The 22,193-nt window shown below is 43.8% G+C and overlaps 1 protein-coding gene across 1 annotated transcript in view; it reads left to right on the forward strand.

Moving 5' to 3' along the window:
- Positions 1 to 2,684: 2,684 nt before the first annotated feature.
- Positions 2,685 to 22,193, forward strand: part of THBS4 (thrombospondin 4) — a 28,030-nt gene continuing 8,521 nt past the window's right edge. Inside the window, exons 1-13 of the mRNA XM_026038357.1 lie at positions 2,685 to 2,880; positions 7,041 to 7,288; positions 8,396 to 8,501; positions 11,716 to 11,798; positions 12,382 to 12,433; positions 13,589 to 13,761; positions 15,747 to 15,884; positions 16,499 to 16,576; positions 18,368 to 18,520; positions 19,256 to 19,360; positions 19,593 to 19,700; positions 21,144 to 21,303; positions 22,001 to 22,119. Coding sequence (XP_025894142.1) covers positions 2,775 to 2,880; positions 7,041 to 7,288; positions 8,396 to 8,501; positions 11,716 to 11,798; positions 12,382 to 12,433; positions 13,589 to 13,761; positions 15,747 to 15,884; positions 16,499 to 16,576; positions 18,368 to 18,520; positions 19,256 to 19,360; positions 19,593 to 19,700; positions 21,144 to 21,303; positions 22,001 to 22,119 — 1,629 coding nt within the window. The 5' untranslated portion in view covers positions 2,685 to 2,774. The remainder of the gene's footprint in view (positions 2,881 to 7,040; positions 7,289 to 8,395; positions 8,502 to 11,715; positions 11,799 to 12,381; positions 12,434 to 13,588; positions 13,762 to 15,746; positions 15,885 to 16,498; positions 16,577 to 18,367; positions 18,521 to 19,255; positions 19,361 to 19,592; positions 19,701 to 21,143; positions 21,304 to 22,000; positions 22,120 to 22,193) is intronic.

Consider the following 22,193-nt stretch of genomic DNA (forward strand, 5'->3'; position numbering starts at 1 on the left):
GCCCGGCGCTGAGCCCGGCTGAGCCCGGCGCTGAGCCCGGCGCTGAGCCCGGCTGAGCCCGGCGCTGAGCCCGGCGCTGAGCCCGGCTGAGCCCGGCTGAGCCCGGCGCTGAGCTCGGCGCTGAGCCCGGCGCTGAGCCCGGCTGTGCCCGGCGCTGAGCTCGGCGCTGAGCCCGGCGCTGAGCCCGGCTGTGCCCGGCGCTGAGCCCGGCTGAGCTTGGCGCTGAGCCCGGCTGTGCCCGGCACTGAGCCCGGCTGAGCCCGGCGCTGAGCTCGGCGCTGAGCCCGGCGCTGAGCCCGGCTGTGCCCGGCTGAGCCCGGCTGAGCCCGGCGCTCCCCTGACACCCGCCTCCCTTCTGCGTTCAAGGGACTGCACGCCGTGTGTTTGAGTTCATCACACAGTCGGTCTGTTAGCGCACAGCCAGGCTTGGCATTTCGGGGCAGCGGCCTTCACAAGTGGCTTCCCGCTTTCTCCAGATATAGCCGATCCCTGGCCCGTATTCCTGGGACGGAGCGTGGCTCCTTGCTGAGGGATTCGGGAGGCAGCAGGGTGGTGCCCGGGAGGTGTCCGGTGGTTGGGTCCTGTGTGCTGGGAACGAACTGTGTGAACTTGAGCTGGCTGTTCGGGCGCCTCCAGGGTCTGCAGCCTGGTTTTATCCATTTGTTCCCAAAGAAAGAATCCGGACCAACAAACTATTCTTCAAAAACTGAAATCTGAAATCCTAGTGGATTTGTTTTCTCAGGCAGTCTAAAGCTGCCCCTGCCTTAAGCTCTGCTGCAGAGGTAGCATTTCCGTAACTCCGCTGCTCTTCTGCTGGCCCCTTTTGCTAACGTGTGAGTAATTTACCCTAAAGGGTGAATTCTGCCGTGTGAAGAGCTCACATGCCCGTCAGTGGAGATATCTCAAGAGAGGATTTGGTAGCTCCAACTGGATCCTTTAGCAGCCTTCTGAGGGCTATCAACTACCAAACCAATCCGAACATTCATTTAAACATGCAGATTTCAAACTTTTCCATTAGTGTTTTCCATAGATGCGGAAAACAGACACTGACAGAAATGGGCCAGTGTTTAATTATTACCTTTATAATTTTTTTTTTTTTTTAAGTGTTTGACTGTACCCCAGATTATTTGTTTCCTCAGAAGTCATATAAAATACGTCGGTAGAGCCAGAAGTACGGAGCGGACTGCATGCTTGCCTTGTTTCCTCTCAGAGACCAGGTGCTGTGTTCTGGTGTCCTGGCTGAGAACTCACAGCTGTTGTTACCTGCAAAACGCTGCTGTGGGGAGCAGTGAGATGCATTTCAGTCTTTGGTGTGAACCAAACAGGGTGAAGTCCAGCCTTTCCCCTCCACCCTTGGGATCACTGGTTGCAGTGGGAGACGTGGCTGTAGCTCTGAACTGAATGACAGACCTGTAGTTTGACCAGATCCCTCTCTGATATTCCTGGACCCAAAAGGACTGTAGACTTAAGCTATTGAAAATAGACTATAGATCTATGTTTCAACAATTTTGTGAGATGGATGGGAAAAGAATCCCTTCATTATCCTTTTTTTTTTTTCTTTTTGGAATTACATGAGCGTCTGAGTTAATGGAAGCTACAGAAGGAGCAATGGGAGCAGTGAGAATCCAGCCGTCGTGTCTCAGGAGGGGAGCAGGGTTTCCCCGTGGCCCTGGGCAGGGCTGTGCCAAGAGCAGCCGCGCTCTGTGAGCAAGTGGCCCTGGCCCCCTCCGATAAACATATGGTTAAATAACCCTCTTATACAGTTATTTGTTAGGCTTTATTGGAAGGGAGTGATATGCGTGATGTTTTCATATCGGTAGGTTTAAATAGGAGATTACCAAGAAACCCACTGCAGTGGTTGTTGGCGTTTGGAGGCATCATGAATTTAGGAGCACGCAGGAAAATCCCAGTGTGTTGTTTCTGTGCCATGAGGGGCGTAGCTGACATACTTATAATATTCAGGCTGTTTGCTAATGTACTGTGCAAAAACTGAAAAGAAAGATTTGAAGCAGCTTTCGCTGTGCCTCCGGGGTTATTTTTTTGTGAGGCCTGTCTTTCTTTGTTATCTGTGCCAAAAAGGAAAGATGAGTCTTGTTTATATAAAACATCTTCTGAGGAGCCAGCGAAGTGAGAAGGAGGTTATGGATATTATATTGCTTACCTGGCTTTTTAGCGTTTTAACTGATGCCCTCCAAGACACCATCCAAATGATCCTTAGGATAAGCGTAAATTCCATGCCTGAAAACGCTGGTGCCAGATTCTAACTGAAATGTGAGCATCAGCATTTGGATTTATTTAAAAAAATAAAAATAAAAAGGTTAAAAAGCTTTCTGTCAAGGTGCATCTTTAAAGAGATAAACCACAGAGATCTACTTGAAAATATTTGAGTAACTTCAATTTGACAACTATATACTTCTCTTTTAAAAACTTACCAATGTTTTCCAGAATCTTCTGCTGACAGATGACCCATTTCACAAAATTTATATAGTATTTTCATATTGTTATTTTCATGTTATTCATTTTAGAGACAACAAATTGATTTAAATATCCATTTGGAAATTCTCCCTTCTCCCTCCCATTTTCCAAACGTGGCGTGGAGATCAACAGACTTCAGACTAGGTTCATCTTTGCTCACTGTTGTATTCAAACCACCATTAAAAACATTTTATTTTCCAGTGTTTGATCTCCTTTCTTACTCCAACAAGAGAGTGGCAACCAGCTTCCTGCAGCAAGCGCTCGGTGACCCCACGCTCAACGACGTGTACGTGCTCGCCATGCTCAACCTGCAGTCGAAGAGCACGGCCACCATTTTTGGCCTGTACTCGTCCGCTGACAACAGCAAGTATTTCGAATTCACAGTGATGGGACGGGTGAATAAAGGTGAGTTGCTTGAGGCAGGTAGAGGAGAACTCCTGCGGGGTGGGTTGTTATTGGTGTGATCATTGAAAACGGTCAACCTTTGTGCTTGAGGCATCCTTGTTGCGCGCTGTCACCCTCGGCCTCTTCCCAACATCCAGGTGCTGAGAGCATCCTCTCTCACTGGCCTTGATTCCCTTTGCTGACCACATGCTGCTCTCCTGGCCGGGGAGCACATCTGCCAGCGTGTGGGTATCCCGCTCTGCCGTACAGCCTGCTCTGAGGCCTGCCGAGAAGGGAGGGACGCAAAGCAGCATCGGAGGAAGCAGTCGAGTTGTTTTCCTTTATTTTTTTCCGCCCTGGGACAATCCCTGGTTCTTGTTACTGAGGAATGTGCGGGACACACGCACATGCCGCCTCATGCATATGAACGGCAGGTGCTTGTTCCCTCTTCCCTGGAGGTTAGATGTGGCTGTGCAAGGCAAACATTCCTGGCGCTTGCAGGAGCTTTCGGGTGAATTAATACACTTGTTAGTTGCCTGTGGGAATCACATCATTAACAGTCAAAGCAGAAACTTGAGCAGATTTCTAGAAACTGAGAACTTCACCAGCCCTCTCGCAGTCTCAGGTCAGTCTCACATCTAGGACGTGCTGCAGTGCTAAGGTTCAGCAAAGAAGTGGTGAAAATTCTTGTTGCTCCATTGACTTCACTGCTGATGTGATTAGCTTCTGCTAGTGCTATAATTAGGCAGCTGAGTCTCATATACTGAGAAGCTTTATCTGTCTTGCAGTTCCTAAAATTTACTGATTTTATTGCTACATAAATGTTATATCATATGTTCTTTCTTTCTCTCTCTCCCTCACTCATGCCTACCATATGTAGATATGATGTAAGTAGCAAACTTAAAATGCTTTTTGGTACAAAGCTGCAAAGTTTCTTTTGTTTCTGTCCTCAGTGTGTTTGGTTGTGTTGTACCTGGGAAGTGTCTCTGACAGGATTGGACATACATATATATATGTGTGTGTGTGTGCATGTATATTTATGTGTGTGTGTGTGTATAAATATATATGTATAGGCAACATAAAGAAATTTGTACTGTAGTGACCCATATCCTTTATACTTTGAGCAGATGGAGGACTCGAAATCTGTTCTAAAGATCTGATCAGAGGGAGACTTTGCTCAGCTTCTTCAGCTGCACCATGAAGATCTCTCTGACTCCTTATTCTTTTAGTGCACCTTGCTTAGGATGTATGACAGTGTGAGAGTAGTAGGCAGCATTTCACAGCATCTCCACACGTGATTTCTGTGGAAGTGTCAAGTGTCCCATATGGCCACTTCCTACGGTAAGTTAGATTGCATCCAGGAGGCCGTCGCATGAGCTGAAAGCCTGGACTGTGGGGAGTGCCTGTGATCGGCTCAAGCCTGGAGATCATCGCTGAAGCCATGAGCCAATGTTGGCATCTCAGAGAAATCTGAAATCAAAATATTTGGGCTTCTGGAATGGTGCTCCCTCTGTGTGCTGTTTCCACTTACGCACCCAAATTCTGATCTCAGGAGCACAAAGCCAGCCTCAGTTATTTTTTACAGTGCCACGTTTGAAAACTGCTTTTGTTTGAAACAGTTTGAAAATGGTTTTGCTCACATCCTGGTTTTGTTTTGGTGTAGTGGACTGTAAATATGCTAGCAATAACTGAACATTTTACAGCAGTTTTATATGAAGTTATGTATGCCTTTTGATATAATAAGGTCTTGCTGGGCTGGAATGGTGTGCTGATTTACCTACAACGATGCTAGAACTTTTGCCATTTTATCTAATCAGTTTGTGTAAACCAGTTTAACTCTTGTTTTCACCAGTTTGTGATAAATGTATTTTATGGAGGCGAGATAAATTGATATATGCTTCAGTTAAGATGTTTTAAATGCATCTAAATTACTAGGCAAGTGCTTAAGTTGTTTTGGTTAAACCAGTGTCCTTCACAGAGGCAAAGTCTCAAATAGGCCCAGGATTTTTTTTTTTTTTTTTTTTTGTCTTTTTTGCCTCATATATTGTTAGAACAAATAGCAGCAAATACACAAAACTGATGTAACTGAGCAGCTCTGTGAAGCAGTCCCTGTTTTACTGGATCAATAATTAAATGGGAAATCTGTAAATTATACAGTGAGTCACTCTTAGGAGTGTCATTGTAGCATGTCTGGCAGTAGACAGGTAATGCCAGGGCTTGGATGGGTTAAGTCTTACTGAAACTGTGGTGCAGGAAAATGTCCCTTCAAAAGTCTGTTCTGCTTTACCAGATGGATGTTTGGCTTTAGCTGAGTAAGGAATTCTTGATCTTCCTTCCAAGTCATACTGCTCCTTGTCCTGCAACTATTCTGGCAGTTCGCCACTCATCTGTTCTAGGACATGCCACCATCCCTTCTTTCCTTCTTTCTGCCTTTCCTTCTTTCTGCCTTTACTTCTTTCTTTCCTTCTTTCTTTCCTTCCTTCTTTCCTTCTTTCTGCCTTTCCTTCTGCCTTTCTGCCAACTTCCAAATGCTGCACTTGGTCTCTCTTTATGCAGGGCCCAGATCCAAGGATCTTGCATTAATACAACTCCGTGTGCATAGTATTCACATACGTAGAATACCTGCAACATACTCTGTCTTGCCAGATCTTTGAGTTTGCCAAAAAATGTTACCTTTTAGCAAGTTACCGGTGACCTCATGCACCTTTGCGGAAATCTCAGCCCTGGCAGTGTTTAAACATAGACAGAAGTGAAAACATTCAGATATTGACGGCAGCTACTGCGACTTAAGCAGTCGTGTACACTGCAAAGAGGAAGACACGTGCTGCTCTGCTCATGCTGGTGTAAATCTGGTTTGCTCAATCATTAGACCAAGCAATTAGAAAGATTGTCAGGGATCTCCTGGGTTACTAGCTACATGTTCCCAACTAATAGGGATATGGCAGCATCAGGAGGGTATATTAAGAAATCATCTTCCTGTCTGTGTGCTACTAAGCAAATATAAGTAGGACAAAATCCCAAGACAAGAGAAGCTGTTCGTAGCTCTCTCTGAAGTTATTCAGAGTTTTTGCCCTCTGCTATATCCTCAGTTTTTATCTGGCCTCATTCTAGTCTAGGTGTTTCTTGGAGGTCAGAGCATCTGTGAGCTCTCACTTGATGCAGTAGTGCAGCTCTCTGTGAACTTCAAACAGATGTTCACAAAGAGCAGCACTTAACTATTGAGGTGCCTGATGTGTGTGCAGGTTGACTCTGCAGTGCATGTAGCTGCTAGGTGAGGAAATGTGAGAGACATGCAGGCTGGGATGTGTAAAACAGGATCCTTAAAACAAGATCTGTTTAGCACTGTAAAATAATTACACACTCTAGCTGCAGCAGCTCATTGCTTCAGTGGATATGCTGGCAAGTCTAAGTGATCTAGCTGGAAGATCCAGTTTCCTAAAGAAAGAGGCATTTTTTAATATTACTTTAGGGTGTAAGAATTTTTGTTTGGTTGCTGCTGTGTTTTGGATGGTACATTTTTACGTTGACAAATAAGAATTTGTTGTGTTGGAAGTATCAAGTAGGTCACTCGAAGCTTTGAAGAAAGATTTGAGATGAGGCTGTAGTCATTTTTCGGTGCAGGTTGTCTTTTCTGTCTTACAGTTTATTTTCACATACTGTTTATTACAACAAATTGTGGACAATTCCTGCTCGTTCTGTTTCTTTAGTGGTGCTGTTGAGTATTACACTGTCAGCCAGCTTTGCATTCCCAGATCCGTTGTTCTAGTGATACTTTTCTGCTATGTAGTAAATTCTAGGGCTACTCAATATAAATCTCTCAAAGTGCTGATTATCTGTGTACCAACTATCTGTGTGTTTTAGCACATTACCTTTTAGGGTAACTAAAAGGTAATAACTTTCGGTAGTAACTTCATAACTTTAACCAGTTAAAAAGGTTTGGACAAAGCAGTGGAAAATGGTCTGCAGGCAGCAAATGGGGAGCCACACCAGAGCCCTGGTAATCCCACTCCAGACTCCATGTCCCATTTATTCTTACCACATATATCTGCACATGGGATGCATTTACTTAAGCTGACATGAGGATGAATAGCAGAGGCATGACAGTTTCCCACAGGATCTTCCTTGATCGGGCATGGATTATCTGCTACCCTCTCAGAGTTCCTGTGTGTGTTTTGTACTAGTGGCACTTCGCTATCTCAAGAGCGACGGGCGGCTGAACTCTGTCATCTTCAGCAACATCCAGCTGGCAGATGGGAAGCCCCACGCTGTCCTCCTGAGGCTCAGTGGCCTGCAGCAGGGCTCGAGCGCCATCGAGTTGTACCTGGACTGCCTGCACGTGGGTGCCGTTCGGGACCTACCGAAAGCCTTTTCAACACTCCCGCAGAAGTCAGCCTTTGTGGAGTTGCGGACCTTCCAGAAGAAGTCACAGGTGGGCAGCAGAGCTGGAAGGAGCCTGAGCGTTTGGAGGGACCAGGGGGGAACTTCTGGCTCTCTGGTCTCATACCTCTGCCCTCACAACAGCCAGCCTCTGTGTGATAGTGCTTTAGAAATGCTGGAGTGTTAGAACAGTCTGTGAAAGGGATGTAAACAAGTTCACTGTGAAACAGGTGAAATCTTAGCCTCAGTGAACCCAGTAAGAGTTTTGCCATTCATTGTAATTGTAAACATAGTTTTCAGCTTTTTAAAAAATTTTGGACTCCCTTACTGCAGTCTAAGTGTTTCTCAGGAATCAGGCTTTGGGTAAGCTCTTATTTCATCCAATAAGGCAGCTCTTTATGAGCTTCCTATGGCAGTTCAGCATAAGCAACAGTTGACCATGCGTGTGATTTTCCCCTGCACAATAAGCCACATGGGCTGATGAGACACAACGGCGGGGATCCCTTGATGATAGATGAGAATCTAAACCCCAGCTGTTTGAATAAAATAACTTTTCTGCCTCTGTCTACCAACCAGGAGCTTGGCTTGTTTCCTGTTGCTTCTGTAACAGCAGTCCAGGATAAACAGCATGTTCCACAAACATCTTTCATTGCTGTTATTGCAAAATATGCATTAGGTGCAAAGGCATTCTGGCCCAGGTTTGCCCCCTCCCTTGATTTCAATGCAGACTGGAAAATGAGCCCCTTTATGTGGAGAATTACTAAGGTGCCCACGTTCCTGATGTGTGTACCTCCCTGGAAGGGGGAAAAGATTGCTCTGGATTCAAATCAATAGAAGCCATTTCTATATACTACAGATATAAAACTATGTGAACTTCCTGGTATGAGATTGTATGAACTTAAGTAGGAAAGAGAGAAAGAGAGAGAGAGAGAGAGAGAGAGAGAGAGAGAGAGAAAGAAAGAAAGAAAGAAAGAAACCACAGCTATGTGAAAATTTGCCATGCAAAAAATTGAGATTTTATTACAAGTTACATGGAGATGGGTGGTCCTGAAGAGTCAGTGTAGGAGCTCTGCATGCTTGGGGAATGGAGATCCTCTCTGAAAAATTAATCCCGTTATTGTACCAGATGGTGATCTCTCCCTTTCTCCCATGACTCCAGGATACACTAGATGAGCTGAAGCTGGTAACAGGAGGATCACTTGCCCAAGTCGGGAATCTGCAGGATTGTTTCCTTCAACAAATTGAACCTGTTCCTCAGTACACTGGTAAGCTCTGCATTTGGGAGTTTAAAGAAGCTCCTTAGCTTCTTTGCATTGATATCCTGTTGTGGTTAGTACTGAAAATGTGGATAAACTCTGTAGATGAATAGTGATCTTTTTGACTGGAAATGATATCCTGAAAATATTTTGGAAACAGCTCAGTATGAGCAAGAGAACAGTCACCCAGATGACTGTCACTCAACAGTCACTGCAGGTGAGGAAGCATTTGAGTTGATGGCCTACTGAAAAAAAGAGTCTGGTGATGAGAAGTGGCCTTTTAGCCTAATTTCATAAGACTGTACAACTAATGTGCTCATGCTCTGTGTAGTGTTAAAGGTGCCGCAGGCTTTATGAAAATAGGTAGATGAAGAGAGGAACCAAACCCATGAGTGCGCTTACCCATGTGGGCAGTGCTCACGTTTTGTGGGGGTTCCTGCAGCTGCCATGGGGTGGGTGCCCTCCCGGGGACAGGAGAGGGTGCTCTCCAGCCTCTCAACAAGGAACCTGGGTGAGATGGCCCCATGTGGACCCCCTCCCCAGCACTGTCAATCCCACACTGTGGTGTGGGTGAAAGGGAACGCAACGGGTTCACACTCTGCATGCCGTATGTGACAGCAGCGAAGCAAAACATGTGAGCTGAGGTTTGAAATAGCATCCGTGAGAAGCTTGCTCACTCTATCACCCTTCCCTGTCTTCCAGAAAGTGCAGCAGTGTTGGTTTTGGTTAAAATAGGTTCCATGCCATTGGGAGACGAGACACAATTTTGATACTAGATGATCGTGTGTCCATTACATGAATGCAGGCATCAGTGCTGTGCAGTGGTGACAACATCTGTTTTGCCTCTTACCTGTGTAAATCATCTGTGGCACAGATAGAAGGGAAGGACAATTCAGTGTTTCCTCCTGGAATAATTCACAACTCCACGAGCAGGATTTCCAAATTCCACACTTGTTCTCGTTTGTAACTTTCTCCTCATTAATCAATAATTCAAACTACAGTAATGTGAGGAGATACTGTCTCCGGAGGAGGATACTGTCCCTGGCTGCCTACACTTGGCTGGGCTTTTTGGACTGGCCTCTTAAGTTCAATTCCATATAACCTCCAAATGAAATTAATCACATATTAAATAAAAAAACTCCTCCCGTGAATATATTCAAAGTCTGTATAATCAAATCCACAGAAAGGAGAGGGGCAAGCATTCCAACAGCAATATTAGCTCAGCTGCCTCACACATCATATATGTTTCATGGTGCCCTTTACAGCAGCAATATATCAGATAACCACAACTTTGGCTTTAGCCAGAAAAAACCAGGAATGGAAGTGCTTAGCTCTGTAAGGATATGGCACTTACATATGTTGGTATAAGCATGAGTATGAATGTTTTTATACTAATTGGAAAACATGTGGAAGAGGTTAGGACCTCAGTAATGGTACTTGGCTTTGACTGAGAGTCCTAATGATTGCTGCTACTGTGGCAGCAGGCGTCCCTCAGTGCTCAGGCTGTGAGGCTGAGACAACTAAGCAGGTTGGCTGAGAGGTGAGAACTTTGTTTTCAGGTAGAGGTTGAACGTAGATATTCAAATCTTCTCATTTGGGCAGGAAAATATGGTATAAGACCCAATCTTTTTGGTAGTTGAGATTAATATGCCACATGTCATCAGAATTACAAAATTATCAAGTTAAAAGGGACTTTTGAAGGTCATCTAGGGTAGCTGTACTTAACATAATGCAGAAAAATGAAAAAAAATCTGTGTTGCTTCAGACCAGTGACCCTTTTAGTCTGGTATATCGTCATGGACCCAAGAAGAGAGTAAGGAAGAGCAGCTTTAGTGTTGCTTTCCCAAATGTTCTGTCAGCCTCTACTGATTCATGGTGCATGGACTTCTTGACCCAGAGGTGGAGTCTTTGTGCTTTGTTCTCAGTAGCTGTTTTGTCTGGTCAGCTTTGAATGTGGGATCGAGTACATCTCCTGGCAAAGGGCCACTTTGCATGTGCTTCCTTCTGCTTGCTTTCAGCCTGCCAGCCTTCGATGCCCCCTCACATTATATGGACAACTTGCACATCCACCTTGCCTGCTTAGGATATATAAAAAAAAGCATTTATTTCTAAAATTTATTTTGACATACAGAGTTAGAGAAGTAAACAACTGCTTGAGAGAGCTACAAGCTCAGCAGGGAGCTACAAGCACACACACAAACACACACACAGAAACAGAGCATTACTGTGTTAAATACACTCTATGCTGCTTCTCTGTCACCAGGTCAAAACTAATGTTTCATTTAATGAATGAGATTTAATGAATCTTATGTCATTTCTGCTCCTCCTCTGTTGCTTGTTATAGCTACAGCTTTTGCTCTTTTGATAAAGGTCTTTAATTTGCTATTGGATGCTGAGAACTGGTTTGGTTTTGATGGTGTGTGTTAAGAGTGTGGAGTTTTGTGAGTCCTTAGGAATAAGATAGCCCTTACTCTAATCCACCAGAAGCAAACATGGCTTTGGAACTTGTATACAGTAAAATGGGCTGCAACTAATGAAAAAAGAAAAAAAAATGAAAAAAAAAGAAAGAAAAGAATAAGAAAAATGAAGGCTGTGGGTATTAAAACCACCATTTTGATCATAAGGGCATTTTTTTTTTTTTTATCAGAAAGCAGTCTCAGCTCACCCGGAACACATTTTTCTCTTTGAAAAATGAGCAGAAATTAATTGTAGTGACAGAGAATATACTTAATCGGGGTTACTTGCCATTATAGGGGTGGCTGTTTCTTGGCTTCCCCAGATGGAATATCCAAAGCAGCTCCTTTTCAGTCTTGAAACCCTAAGGCTTTACATAGGGATGCAGATCTCAGGCCTGGGAGAAACCGGTGACATGGGTGACATTAGTTACCAATATTGTTAGACACGGAAACAATGTTAGAAATATGTTGCTTTACTCTGTATAGACCAGTTTTTGATCTTCCTTCCTGTTTCTTCAATGTACCATGAAATTAAGTCCAGAAGAGCTTTGAGATCCTTCAAATCCCTCTACAAAAGAGAAAGAAGCTAAATGTTGTATTTTCTGTAAGCATCCCTGCAGGGCTTAACCAACAGTAATGTCCCCTTCCAGTAATGTCCCCCTCCTTGGCTCTGTCTGGAGATTCCTTCTTGTGTCTCAGAAACAATCATGGCAAATTAAGGAAACTTATGTGCATTGTGCACCCTTTTCCTTACCGTTTTCTTGCAGGTGATTTTAATAGGCAGCTGATGAGTCAGATGGTGCAGATGAATCAAATACTGGGAGAAGTGAAAGACCTTCTCAGACAGCAGGTACTGTATAAGGGCTTCAGCATGAAATCTCCAATCTTGTGGCTTCTAGGGTCCGGGCAGAATTCACCTAAGCAATAAAAAATGAGGGTGTGGAGTCCATTGCCCCAGAGGCAAGGCATGCTGGAGAAGAAGTAACTGTCCTGAGCATGCTGTGAAGGTCCATTCAGTGTGATGATGTGGGTGACTTGCATACTCAGCCCCAGAAAGGCTGATGTTTGAAGCCGAGAAGAACTAGAGCAGCTGCCTTAGTCTCTTGATAGATGGAGGTAGATCTGTCGCATAAAAGTGAAATAAATTTGTTCTTGTTGTTGTTGGGTCTCTGAGCAGGATTTGCTGGCACATGCCTGAAGTTAAGCATGTCATTCTTAAAGGTTCTTCTGATGAAGGATGAACTGAATTATGACCATTATAGCTGAGCTTAGTTTTCTGGAGTATGAAGAGTGTATTGTTTCAAGATGTAGTACATATGTTGTATGGTGTGAGTGGTGTCTTGGGGGAAAAAAAGAGAATGGTTCTTCTGGCAGCCAGGTACAAACTGGGAGCTGCCTGTGTCCAAATAATGTCTGTTTTCTGTATCCTGAAGGTCAAGGAAACAACCTTTCTGAGAAATACCATAGCTGAGTGCCAAGCATGTGGTGAGTATTCCTGTACTGCCTGTAAAAGGCAACCGGATGCGATAGGCAGTTACTTTACAGCTAATTCTGATTACATGAGATTTATTTGGTTTCTGAAGAGTACTTTTTAGAAAATATGTCTAAAATTCTAGATGTATATGTCACAAATTTAAAAGAGATTTCACCTGAATTTAAAAGAGATTTCACCTGGGAAAAAGCTTTCAGTTTCTATACCTCTGACAGTCACCTACTGGGGGATAAAACACTTTAAACCAAGTGATGCCACCTCTGCCTGCACTCTCAGCACCAGTTGTAGCAGAAAGATCCTGTTCTGAAATGGCTGGTATTTTCAAGCTGAGGAAGATCCCATGGGTGTCACTTGGAAATAGTCAGAACCTGAGCAGGTTAACTGGTTAACAGCATTAGGATCCAATGGAAGATCTTTTACCTAAATGGAAGAAATAAATACCTTCCTGGACGCCCCTGCATGGCCCTCCTACGCAACTGGCAAGACCGAGCTTCCTGTGCAAGTGCCAAAGAAAATGTCTTTAAATCTTGCAAGGACGTAACGCATGCATCAGTAGCAAGGTTCAGCACTGGCCAGAGTCTCGGGAAATGGTGCTTTTCCCCAGGCTGGCCTCTGTGTGTCTGAAGCAGTCGTACTGCCTGTCCTGCTGTGCGTCCCGCCTGCTGCCAACTGCAGCTGTTTTGCTCCCCTTAGGTCAAACATTGCTCTGGTGAAATTGTGGCACTCTTTTTCGTATGATGAGGTGGTGTTGCTGATTTAGCTTGCCCTGTACTGTGAAACTTCAGTTCCTGGGGATCCTTCTGAGCTCCCTGGCTTTCACAGTGTTGCTCCCCTGCCCAGCAGCAGGTCTATGCTGGGACAAACCTAGCAGGAGGGCTGCCTTGTGTAGTCAAGAGCAGCATGCAGACCTAATGAAAATGGCTTAATTTCCACTCTCTGGGGCTTGGCAAGGCATGTGAGACTTCCAGCATGAAGTCTCCTGAGCCCCAGCACAGCTGGTGGTTCCTTGCAGCCACACTGCATGTGGGGCAGAAATAGGATCCCCTGCCAAGCAGCACTGTGGGGCTCTCTGCGGAGTACTTGCCAGCTGAAAGCCATGATGGATGTTTCTTTTAATCACTAAAACAGCTGTTCTTTCCATGTTGCAGGTTTGGGAACACTGAATTTTCCAACGTCACCTCCTAGGCGCCCTAAACCCAAATGCGAAGCCAATTCCTGCTTCAGAGGGGTCAGGTGCACAGAGACAACTGAGGGATTTCAGTGCGGCCCCTGCCCTGAAGGCTTCACAGGCAATGGAGTTACATGCTCAGATATCGATGAGGTAAAATAGTGACCTTCACAGAACAGAGAGGGAAAAAAAAAAAGATGAAAATCAGAAAACTAGCTGGTTTCCTTCATAGCAATGTGTTGCTGATGCTTGGTGTCTTCAGCATTTGCTGACTGCTTGCATGGTGAATGTTCTGACTTGATTCCACCCCTCTATTCTGCTGTTGCTGCAACTTTGTGGAAGTTACGTGGGTGAAAATTTGGAATAACCCAGTGAGCTGAGAAGTTTATAAAGGAGTTTAGTGCTTTTAGGACTTTGAAGAGCGTCTGCTGTTATGGGCTGAGCTGTGGGAGCCCTTCTTGTCCATGCAGAGTTTGTTTCTTTAAGTTGTGGTGCTCCTGAACCAGCCATGGAGACCAATCCTCTGCTCGCCCCTTATTGCTGCTATGCTTTCAGCTTAACCTTAAAGGTCTATGACAAAAAGTGTCAGCAGCTGGGCATGATGTGTCCAACTTGGACCCATCTGTGGAATACACAAAGGGGTGAACTGAGTTTGGGTGGTTCTCAGTCTCAGGGTGGACACTGCTACTAAAAGCTAGCTAGCATAGTGCTTTCTCATTAACAGAAAACACTTATTTATGGATTTACACTTATGGTTTCTCAAGCAGTGGGGACAAAGAGATAATAAATGGTGACAGATTGTTTACAATGTCCAGTAAGCTGCAATAGTCAGCTAAGATGTTAACAAGGCAAGTAATATTTTTGAATACTTTTGCAAAGTTTTTTCTAGGATGACAGCTTTCTTTTGAGGGATCTTCCTATTATTTTAGGAAATAACAAGGAACATTACTTCTTAAAACCTGGGCATTTAAATAGAAGCTCCCATGCAAATTCTGGTTAAGAGAAATCTAAGTGTTTCCCCACTGAGAACTGCTATCAGACATGCTGAGGCTGTTCACGTCTCTGCCGCAAGCTCCTGTATTCACGACTCCTTTGAAGACATTATTTTAGCATGCTGATGGTGTGTGTGCTCTGTGCTAGCATAGGCACTGCTGTGCCTATGATGTTGTTTGAGTGCCCTCTACTGACTATGACAAAATTCACATTAAAAAATTTTGCTATCAGGGACAAAATGTCTCTCTTAGCTTTTCCATTTGCCTTATGCGAGCCTCAGACATACTTCTGTTAAATCTTTACCTCAAACACAGTTTGATATTAAATATATTTTTTCGTGTTCTATTAAAAGTGTGTGAGTGATTGTTAGTCTGTAGCAGCTCTCCAAAGATGGTAAGTTAAAGGGCAAATACAAACTTAGAGCAGTACGGAGTCGTGTATTTTATATATCCACACAAGTTGCATGTTTGATGTTGCAAATAGATGTTTCTTTGTTCTGTCATCATTTCATGGATGTTTTTCTGCTATTGATGAAGGGAGGGGAAGTATTCTAAAAATATATATATTTTAAACTCTTTCATATATCTTGCTTATTGCTCTCTTTGAGTCATACACAGCATGATGGCGTGTTCATGTTTTGAGTAGTCTTACAAATATCACTCAAGGGGCTGGTGATATTTGAAGGCAGCAATGCAAGATGTGGCTGCCCACAGGCACCCAGAAATCCACAGAGATGGGCCACAACATTCGGTGAAACCACGTTAGGCAGTGACGTGAGCCACATCTTCAGCCCAAGGGTGATGGAGTGGGTATGTGGCATGTGGGGACAAGTGCTGAGAGCTGTCTGTGGTCCTCTGGTCTATGTGTGGGTACTACAGGCACATCTTTGAGCTTGGGGCACTGCTGCAGGCTATTGTGCAAGACTGTATGTGTCAACTTTCAGAGAATAGCTGAATATCCATGAGGTCAAATATACGTGGGAGTGTTTTCTGTGCAGACCAGCTCTGGACAGAGGACATACAGGCATTTGCATGTAGCATTGCCTCAGCAAATTCAAGGTCCCAGAGATGTGAGAGGTCTCTGCGTGTAGTCAGTGGCTGGCTGTTACTGATGCACCTGCATCCATTCCCTCTTTGTCCTTGCAGTGCCGATACAGCCCCTGCTTCCCCGGAGTGCGTTGTGTGAACACTGCTCCAGGCTTCCGATGCGACACTTGTCCCCCGGGATATACAGGACAGATGGTGCAAGGGGTAGGGCTCAGCTACGCCAAGAACAACAAGCAGGTAAGTGGCAGCGTCCTTGAAGTCATCTCCAGTGCGAGGGGCAGGGGGTTATTTGTACATTTTATTTATATTTCAGACACTACACGGCTGCCTTGTTCAGTTAGGCAGAGCTTGGTGTTACTGCTCTGATTGTTGTGTTTCCGTGGCTTTGATGAGAGTATTAACTGCCTAACATACAGAATTAGGATAGTGACAGGAAAAAAAATGTCATAATCTACAGAGGCACATCTGATCAATTTTAGAGAGAGGCTTTATTTCTGTAACCTGCTGCTGACCTAGGAAGAGTTTGATAGAAAGCTCTGTTTTACTACAGTTTTTGTGAATTTTCCTATACAGCTCTGCAGTGGAGACATAGTTCTCAACTCTTGTGGGTGAACCATAAGCCCGTCCTAAGTTTGACATTTTGACACTATCAGTCTATGCCTCTTCAGAGTTGGCTTTTGTATCTGGAGAACCATGTGAAAGTTAAGTCTATGAGTATGTCTGTGCTGTTCTTAGAGTGGTTTCAGGAGAGATTATGACTCCTCTTTGAATCTAAACTTTGGTGGCTTTTCTTCAAACTTGGATCTAAGTTGACTTAGTTTTTATTATAGGTTGTTTTGTTTTATTGCTAGGTCTGCTTAGACATTGATGAATGTCAGAATGATGGAGATGGACTCTGTGTTCCCAATTCCCATTGTGTGAACACGTTGGTAAGCACCTCTTCATTTGTGGCATTAAAGAAACCATTGGTTTAAAATTCTACAAGGATTGTATTTGTGTCTCTGTTAGCTCCGTCTAAATCAAAGAATTTCCTTTGAATAAGAATAAAATAGTCGATAATAAATTGTCATTAACATGTACGCTTGGCTTTATTCTTCTATTTCTTCTATTCTCTTTACCTGAAGAATGCTAGGAGTTCTCTGTTCACCTTCCACTTATGTGCATTTATGAGCATATTATGGGAAGGAACCTCCTCTGAAAGATTTGAACTTTACTTCCACTTGTCTCTAGCCATGTAGGAATTACTGCAGAAAGATCTTATGGGTGCCCTTTTGTAGGAGCAGCATCTTCACTTTATTAGGGTATCTGATGAAGGCAGTACCAGATATTGCCCTATATGATACAATGAACAGAAGAGCTACAATGAGTACAACACATTTAGTACCTATAGACCTGGTAGATAATGGCGTAAAGCAAGCACTGCAGAATTAAATCTGGTTTGAGGGATGTTATGTGTGACTGAGCACCAGAAGAGGTTGCCCAGAGAGGATGTTGGGTCTCCTTCCTTGATGATATCCAACAGGCATCTGGACACAGTCCTGGGGGATGCGCTCCAGGTGACCCTGCCAACGTCAGCCCCTCTCTGATTCAGTGGTACAGTCCTGCAGAGGGGGTGTGTGACCATTTTAATGCTATGAAGCGATTTTGACCTTTCATGTAACTTCTTCCCCTGTCAAATTCTGTTCTGCTACAGTAGCCTGGTGATTGCATACAGAAGGCTCTGTTCATAACAGGTAAAAAGGATATAAATAACCTACAATTGTAGAGATGGTCCTTTCTGCAGCTGAGCACCATGGAGGCCATCAGTGATGTTCCACGTGGTTGACTTTTCTTGCTCATGGCTTTGTCTTATTAGAGGCTCTTTTCACTGCTCACTGCATTTTTCTTTTTTTTTTTTTTCTTTCTTTTTTTTTTAATTTAATTTATTTAATTTATTTAATTTATTTACGTATCTGGAAGATTTCTATCACATATTGTACCTATTGCAAGGCTAGCCCTCTTCTGAAGGCTGGTGATCTCTGGAAGTAGGAAGCCTGCTAGCTGATAAACCAGCAGCATGATTTTTTGCTCTTTTCTTCCTTTACAAACTGTTAGGTCAGGAAGCACTGACTTAAAGGCTATTTTAATGCACAAAAGAGAATATATTGAGCAAATTCAGCATGTTCCTGAAATTTTAGCCTGGCTGCAATTAGGAAAAAAATGCACAGACCATTATGTTTTATACAGGCCATACCTTGGGATGGTCCAGTTATCATTTTGCCATTCAGTCACCTGTATATCTTCACTTTCAGACTAAAAGTATACGGATAGCACAGAGCTTAAATGCGGGACAAAAATAATGCATAGTTCCACTCTTGCACTCAGCCCCCAGTTGAGCTAAGATACAGATGGAATCTGTTTTAGCCCGAAATAAGAGCACCCACACAGCTTGGCTCGCTTGGCCGTGCTGATCTGACTAAGCAGGTGCTGCTGATGAGTTTACACAAAGTTTTGGCACCTGGTCTCCACAGGCATGAGTTGAGCGGGTTTTCCAGCACGTGCTGTCAGAGCCAAACCTGAATGGTATGTGGAAAGAAAAGCCTGTTTGCAGGGCAATGGGCCTTAATGGATGGAAAATTGCACTCGCACAGTGTAAGCAGTGTGGCATGGAATTTATTCACGTGTTTGTTTTAAAAATAAATCCAGTTAAAAGGCTGGCTACTAACTTTTTATTCTCACAGGGCTCTTACCAGTGTGGGCAATGCAAGTCAGGATACACAGGAGACCAAACGAGGGGGTGCCAGGCCGTGAGGAGCTGCAGGAGTCGGGCCCTCAACCCCTGCAGTGTCCATGCCCGGTGTATCGAGGAGAGGCGAGGCGAAGTGACCTGTATTGTAAGTTGATCTTCATCCAGCACTCACGGTGAGAGCTGGACTTTAGAAGGCTGGAGCTGAGCAAGTCTTTGTGGCTGTTTTATTAGTGCAGTTTGTGTTTTTTAACTGAATTATAGCATACTGATGTAACTCGACTGCAAAACACTCTGAGTTAAGTCTGTGTTGTATTTTTTTTTCTTGTGGTATGTCTAAATGCAGCCATGCTCATATGCCAAACATACTGCATAGGTTGCTAGTGTCTGTGCAACTATTTTGGGAGGGAGGGGGAAGGGCTTTTTTAGCCCTTTCTGTAGTTTCCTCAGAAAGGATTCTCAAGTGTCACTGCATGGAGACCATCTCATGAGCAAATTCCTCTCCTGATGTGCTGCTGCTCAGAGCACATTCAGCTCCATAGCTGTGATCAGGGATCCAGTCTGCATATCCACAGTGCTTCCATTTGCCTACTGAAATAAATGCCAACCTTCCTGCAAAGCAGGACCAGTAAACTGTGCCCTAGGAGCAGAGGAGCACAAAGGGCATGTGAACATTCATTGTAAGTCTGACTGAAGTATTTTCCTTAGCTTTTCCAGCTTGTAAGGGGGATTTTTTTCCACCTTGCAAGGGGAACTTTGCTGTACTTCAATATCTCTTGAAGCCTTTTGCATATTACTGCTTTTCAAGATCCATGGTCCATTTTGAGTGTTGGTGAATTGATCATTGCCTTTTGGTAATACTAACATGGTGTTTTATTGTTAGTGTGGCATTGGCTGGGCTGGTGATGGTTTTATTTGTGGAAAAGATATCGACATTGATGGTTACCCTAATGAAGAACTCTCATGCTCAGCTGAAAACTGCAGAAAGGTAAGAAGTTGTTTCTTAATCCCATAATAACATGGAAGAGGGGAAAAAAATAAAAGAAACATGTAGAGCATATGATGAAAGAAATCATGTTCTGAAAAACCGAACAGAAGAATTGAATTCTTCTGAAAAAAAGTCATTTCATTTGGTTATTTAGTGAAAACAATAATGGAAAAAATAATTCAAACTTGATAGTATTCAGTTAACCCTGTTTTGTTTTGCTTCTTTTATCTAGGACAATTGCAGATTTGTCCCAAATTCTGGACAAGAAGATGCCGATGGTGATGGGATTGGAGATGCCTGTGATGAAGATGCGGATGGAGATGGCATCCTCAATGAGCAGGTACTATGTAGACCTGGGCATCCATCCTGGGACCTGGGGGACTATATGAACAGAAGGATCTTGTGTTATTGCAGTAGGCAGCGATTTCAAAAGCTCGTCTGCTGCCATTTGCCAATGATTATCCCATATTCATTATTGTCAGTACCTCTCTAAATCCAGGCTAACTGTTATGACACCTAAAAAGAAAATTCCTCACCAAAATCCTCACTTAAATCCCACCCGTGAATGCTCCATTATTTATATTTTTTCTTTGAATTTTATTCTCTCAAATATATATATATTTTTTGATAGAACACATACTTTCTGCAAGACCTAGTCTTGTGCTCTTCTGTTGCAGTCTCCCATAGCTTGGTCCTTAAGAACATTAATTAAGCTAGTGTCTTTCTGTTTAAAGAACCAAATGCCCAGATGGCACACTGGGTGAGGGGTGCAAATCCTGCAGAAAACTCTGCCTGTCTTAACAATAACTTCAGAAGCTTTGGATCAGGTTCTCCCAGAAAAAAAGCTCTGCATGTGAGGATGACTGTCGTTTTATTGGAGCAAAAATTCAGACTATAAAAACTCTTCTGCTTTCACTCCTCACTGTTATTTCATACCCAAGTATTTGTGTGGTATTGCTTACCGTACCTCCATGGAAGGCAAGGGAGATGCTTTGTTTGGAATAAGGATGTCCATGTGGAGCTAGGGCAGGCCAGCAGTCAAGGAAGGTCTGTTCTGGGGTACTTTGCCACTGAGACAAAATTCTAGCATCTTGGAGCAATTGGCTGCATTATGTTGTGTAAGAAAAGCTGTTAAATCTCCCAGAGCAATCAAGTAACCACATTAAATTTGGCAGGCCCTGTTGTGCCTCTCGCTGCGTGTGCTTGGCAGGATGAGGACATGGATGTGCTGGTTGGGGAGATGCACGCACACTGCCGAGAAAGATTGGCCTGCGCCTCTTGATGCTCCTATGGGTCAATAGCACTTTAGGTGACAAAACAGTAGGACTTTTTGCATCATGAGATAGCATTTTCCAAGCGTTTCAACTTTGGTTCAAGTCTCTACCAGGAGGGGGCGACCACCTTTCATCAAGAGCTTCTTGAGCTGTCAGGGCCCTCAGACTGCAGCCCTTGAGACAGACCATGATGGCAGCCAAGGCTTCCCTAGAGTTTGCTTATGTGGACGTATCTGAAATGAGAACCCAGAAACCAAGTTAGAGGGAAAGCCATACTGGATGTTTGCAGTTAGTATGCCCATGAAGTGGCAAAAAGCAGATAGTTCAGGGAACCACTGAAAACTGGTCCAAAGCTAATGTTCACATAAAATGTCAGACTGCTTGCAAATCGCTGCTGCTTTTCCCTGAAAATAGCATTAAATACAAGGCTTATCTAAATCCTCTGAATTTAAAAAGATGAAGGATTCTGCAGCCAGCTCATACCTGACCTGGGTCTGTGTCTCTTGCAGGATAACTGTGTCTTTACTCCCAATGTTAATCAGAGAAATAGCGACCAGGATATCTTTGGAGATGCTTGTGACAACTGTCGCAATATCCTGAATAATGACCAGCGGGACACCGATGGTGATGGGAAGGGAGATGCTTGTGATGATGACATGGATGGAGATGGTTTGTAGTTCTTAGGGTTTCTGTGATGTTTGTGAAACTTGCCCATGCTGAGCTGTGTGTTAGGAAACCATCACCAGCTGTTAAGGGTCATATAACACATTCCCTTCCTGCATGAGACTTCTGCTTGGAGTGATCAGATTATTACATATCTCTGTATATCTTCTATATCTGTATATATCTTTTAGCCTCCTCTGAAGCACTGTACACTCTGTATAGATACACTGAACTATTTTTCTTGTATAAGTTAAGGGCATTGGTCATTCTGAAATTCCTTAAAGGCTCAGACATGTCCCAGAGTTTCTGCAGTCCCAGCTGTTGCCTGTCTCGGATGCCCGAGCTACGTGGTATGTTATTTTCATTGCTGGAGGAGGCTTAAAAGAGACTTAAAATCACAGCTGAAATGATGAAGATGGAATGTGCCATCCTGTAAACTGTGACACAGAGCACAAGCTAGAGTAAAGTGTGTGTAGCTAATGAAGTGCGTGTTGTTGGGTTGAACAGCACAACTGTTCTTCAGTAAAATACTCCTAGTTTCTAATAATGAAGAGATTAGAAAGATTGGCTGTACAGGCTATAGTATCATTGCAGAAAAAAAGCAGCTGCAGAAAAGGAATAGCATCTTTGCTTTCTCTATTTATGTTACATGATAGCAAATATAGGAGGCTTTTTAACTAACATCCAATCTACTTTTTCTTAGGTATTAAGAACCTTTTGGATAATTGTCAGAGGATCCCCAACCCAGACCAGGAGGACAAGGATAATGATGGTGTTGGTGATGCCTGTGACAGCTGCCCTACAATCAGCAACCCAAACCAGGTCAGCCAGCAGAATAAAAAAAAATCCTCATTTAGTGAGAGGGACTGTTGAGATTCTAAAAAGATGCGTGAGGC

This window comes from Nothoprocta perdicaria, unplaced genomic scaffold (assembly GCF_003342845.1).
Source record: "Nothoprocta perdicaria isolate Ctin4 unplaced genomic scaffold, notPer1 scaffold_1, whole genome shotgun sequence".
NCBI lineage: Eukaryota > Metazoa > Chordata > Aves > Tinamiformes > Tinamidae > Nothoprocta > Nothoprocta perdicaria.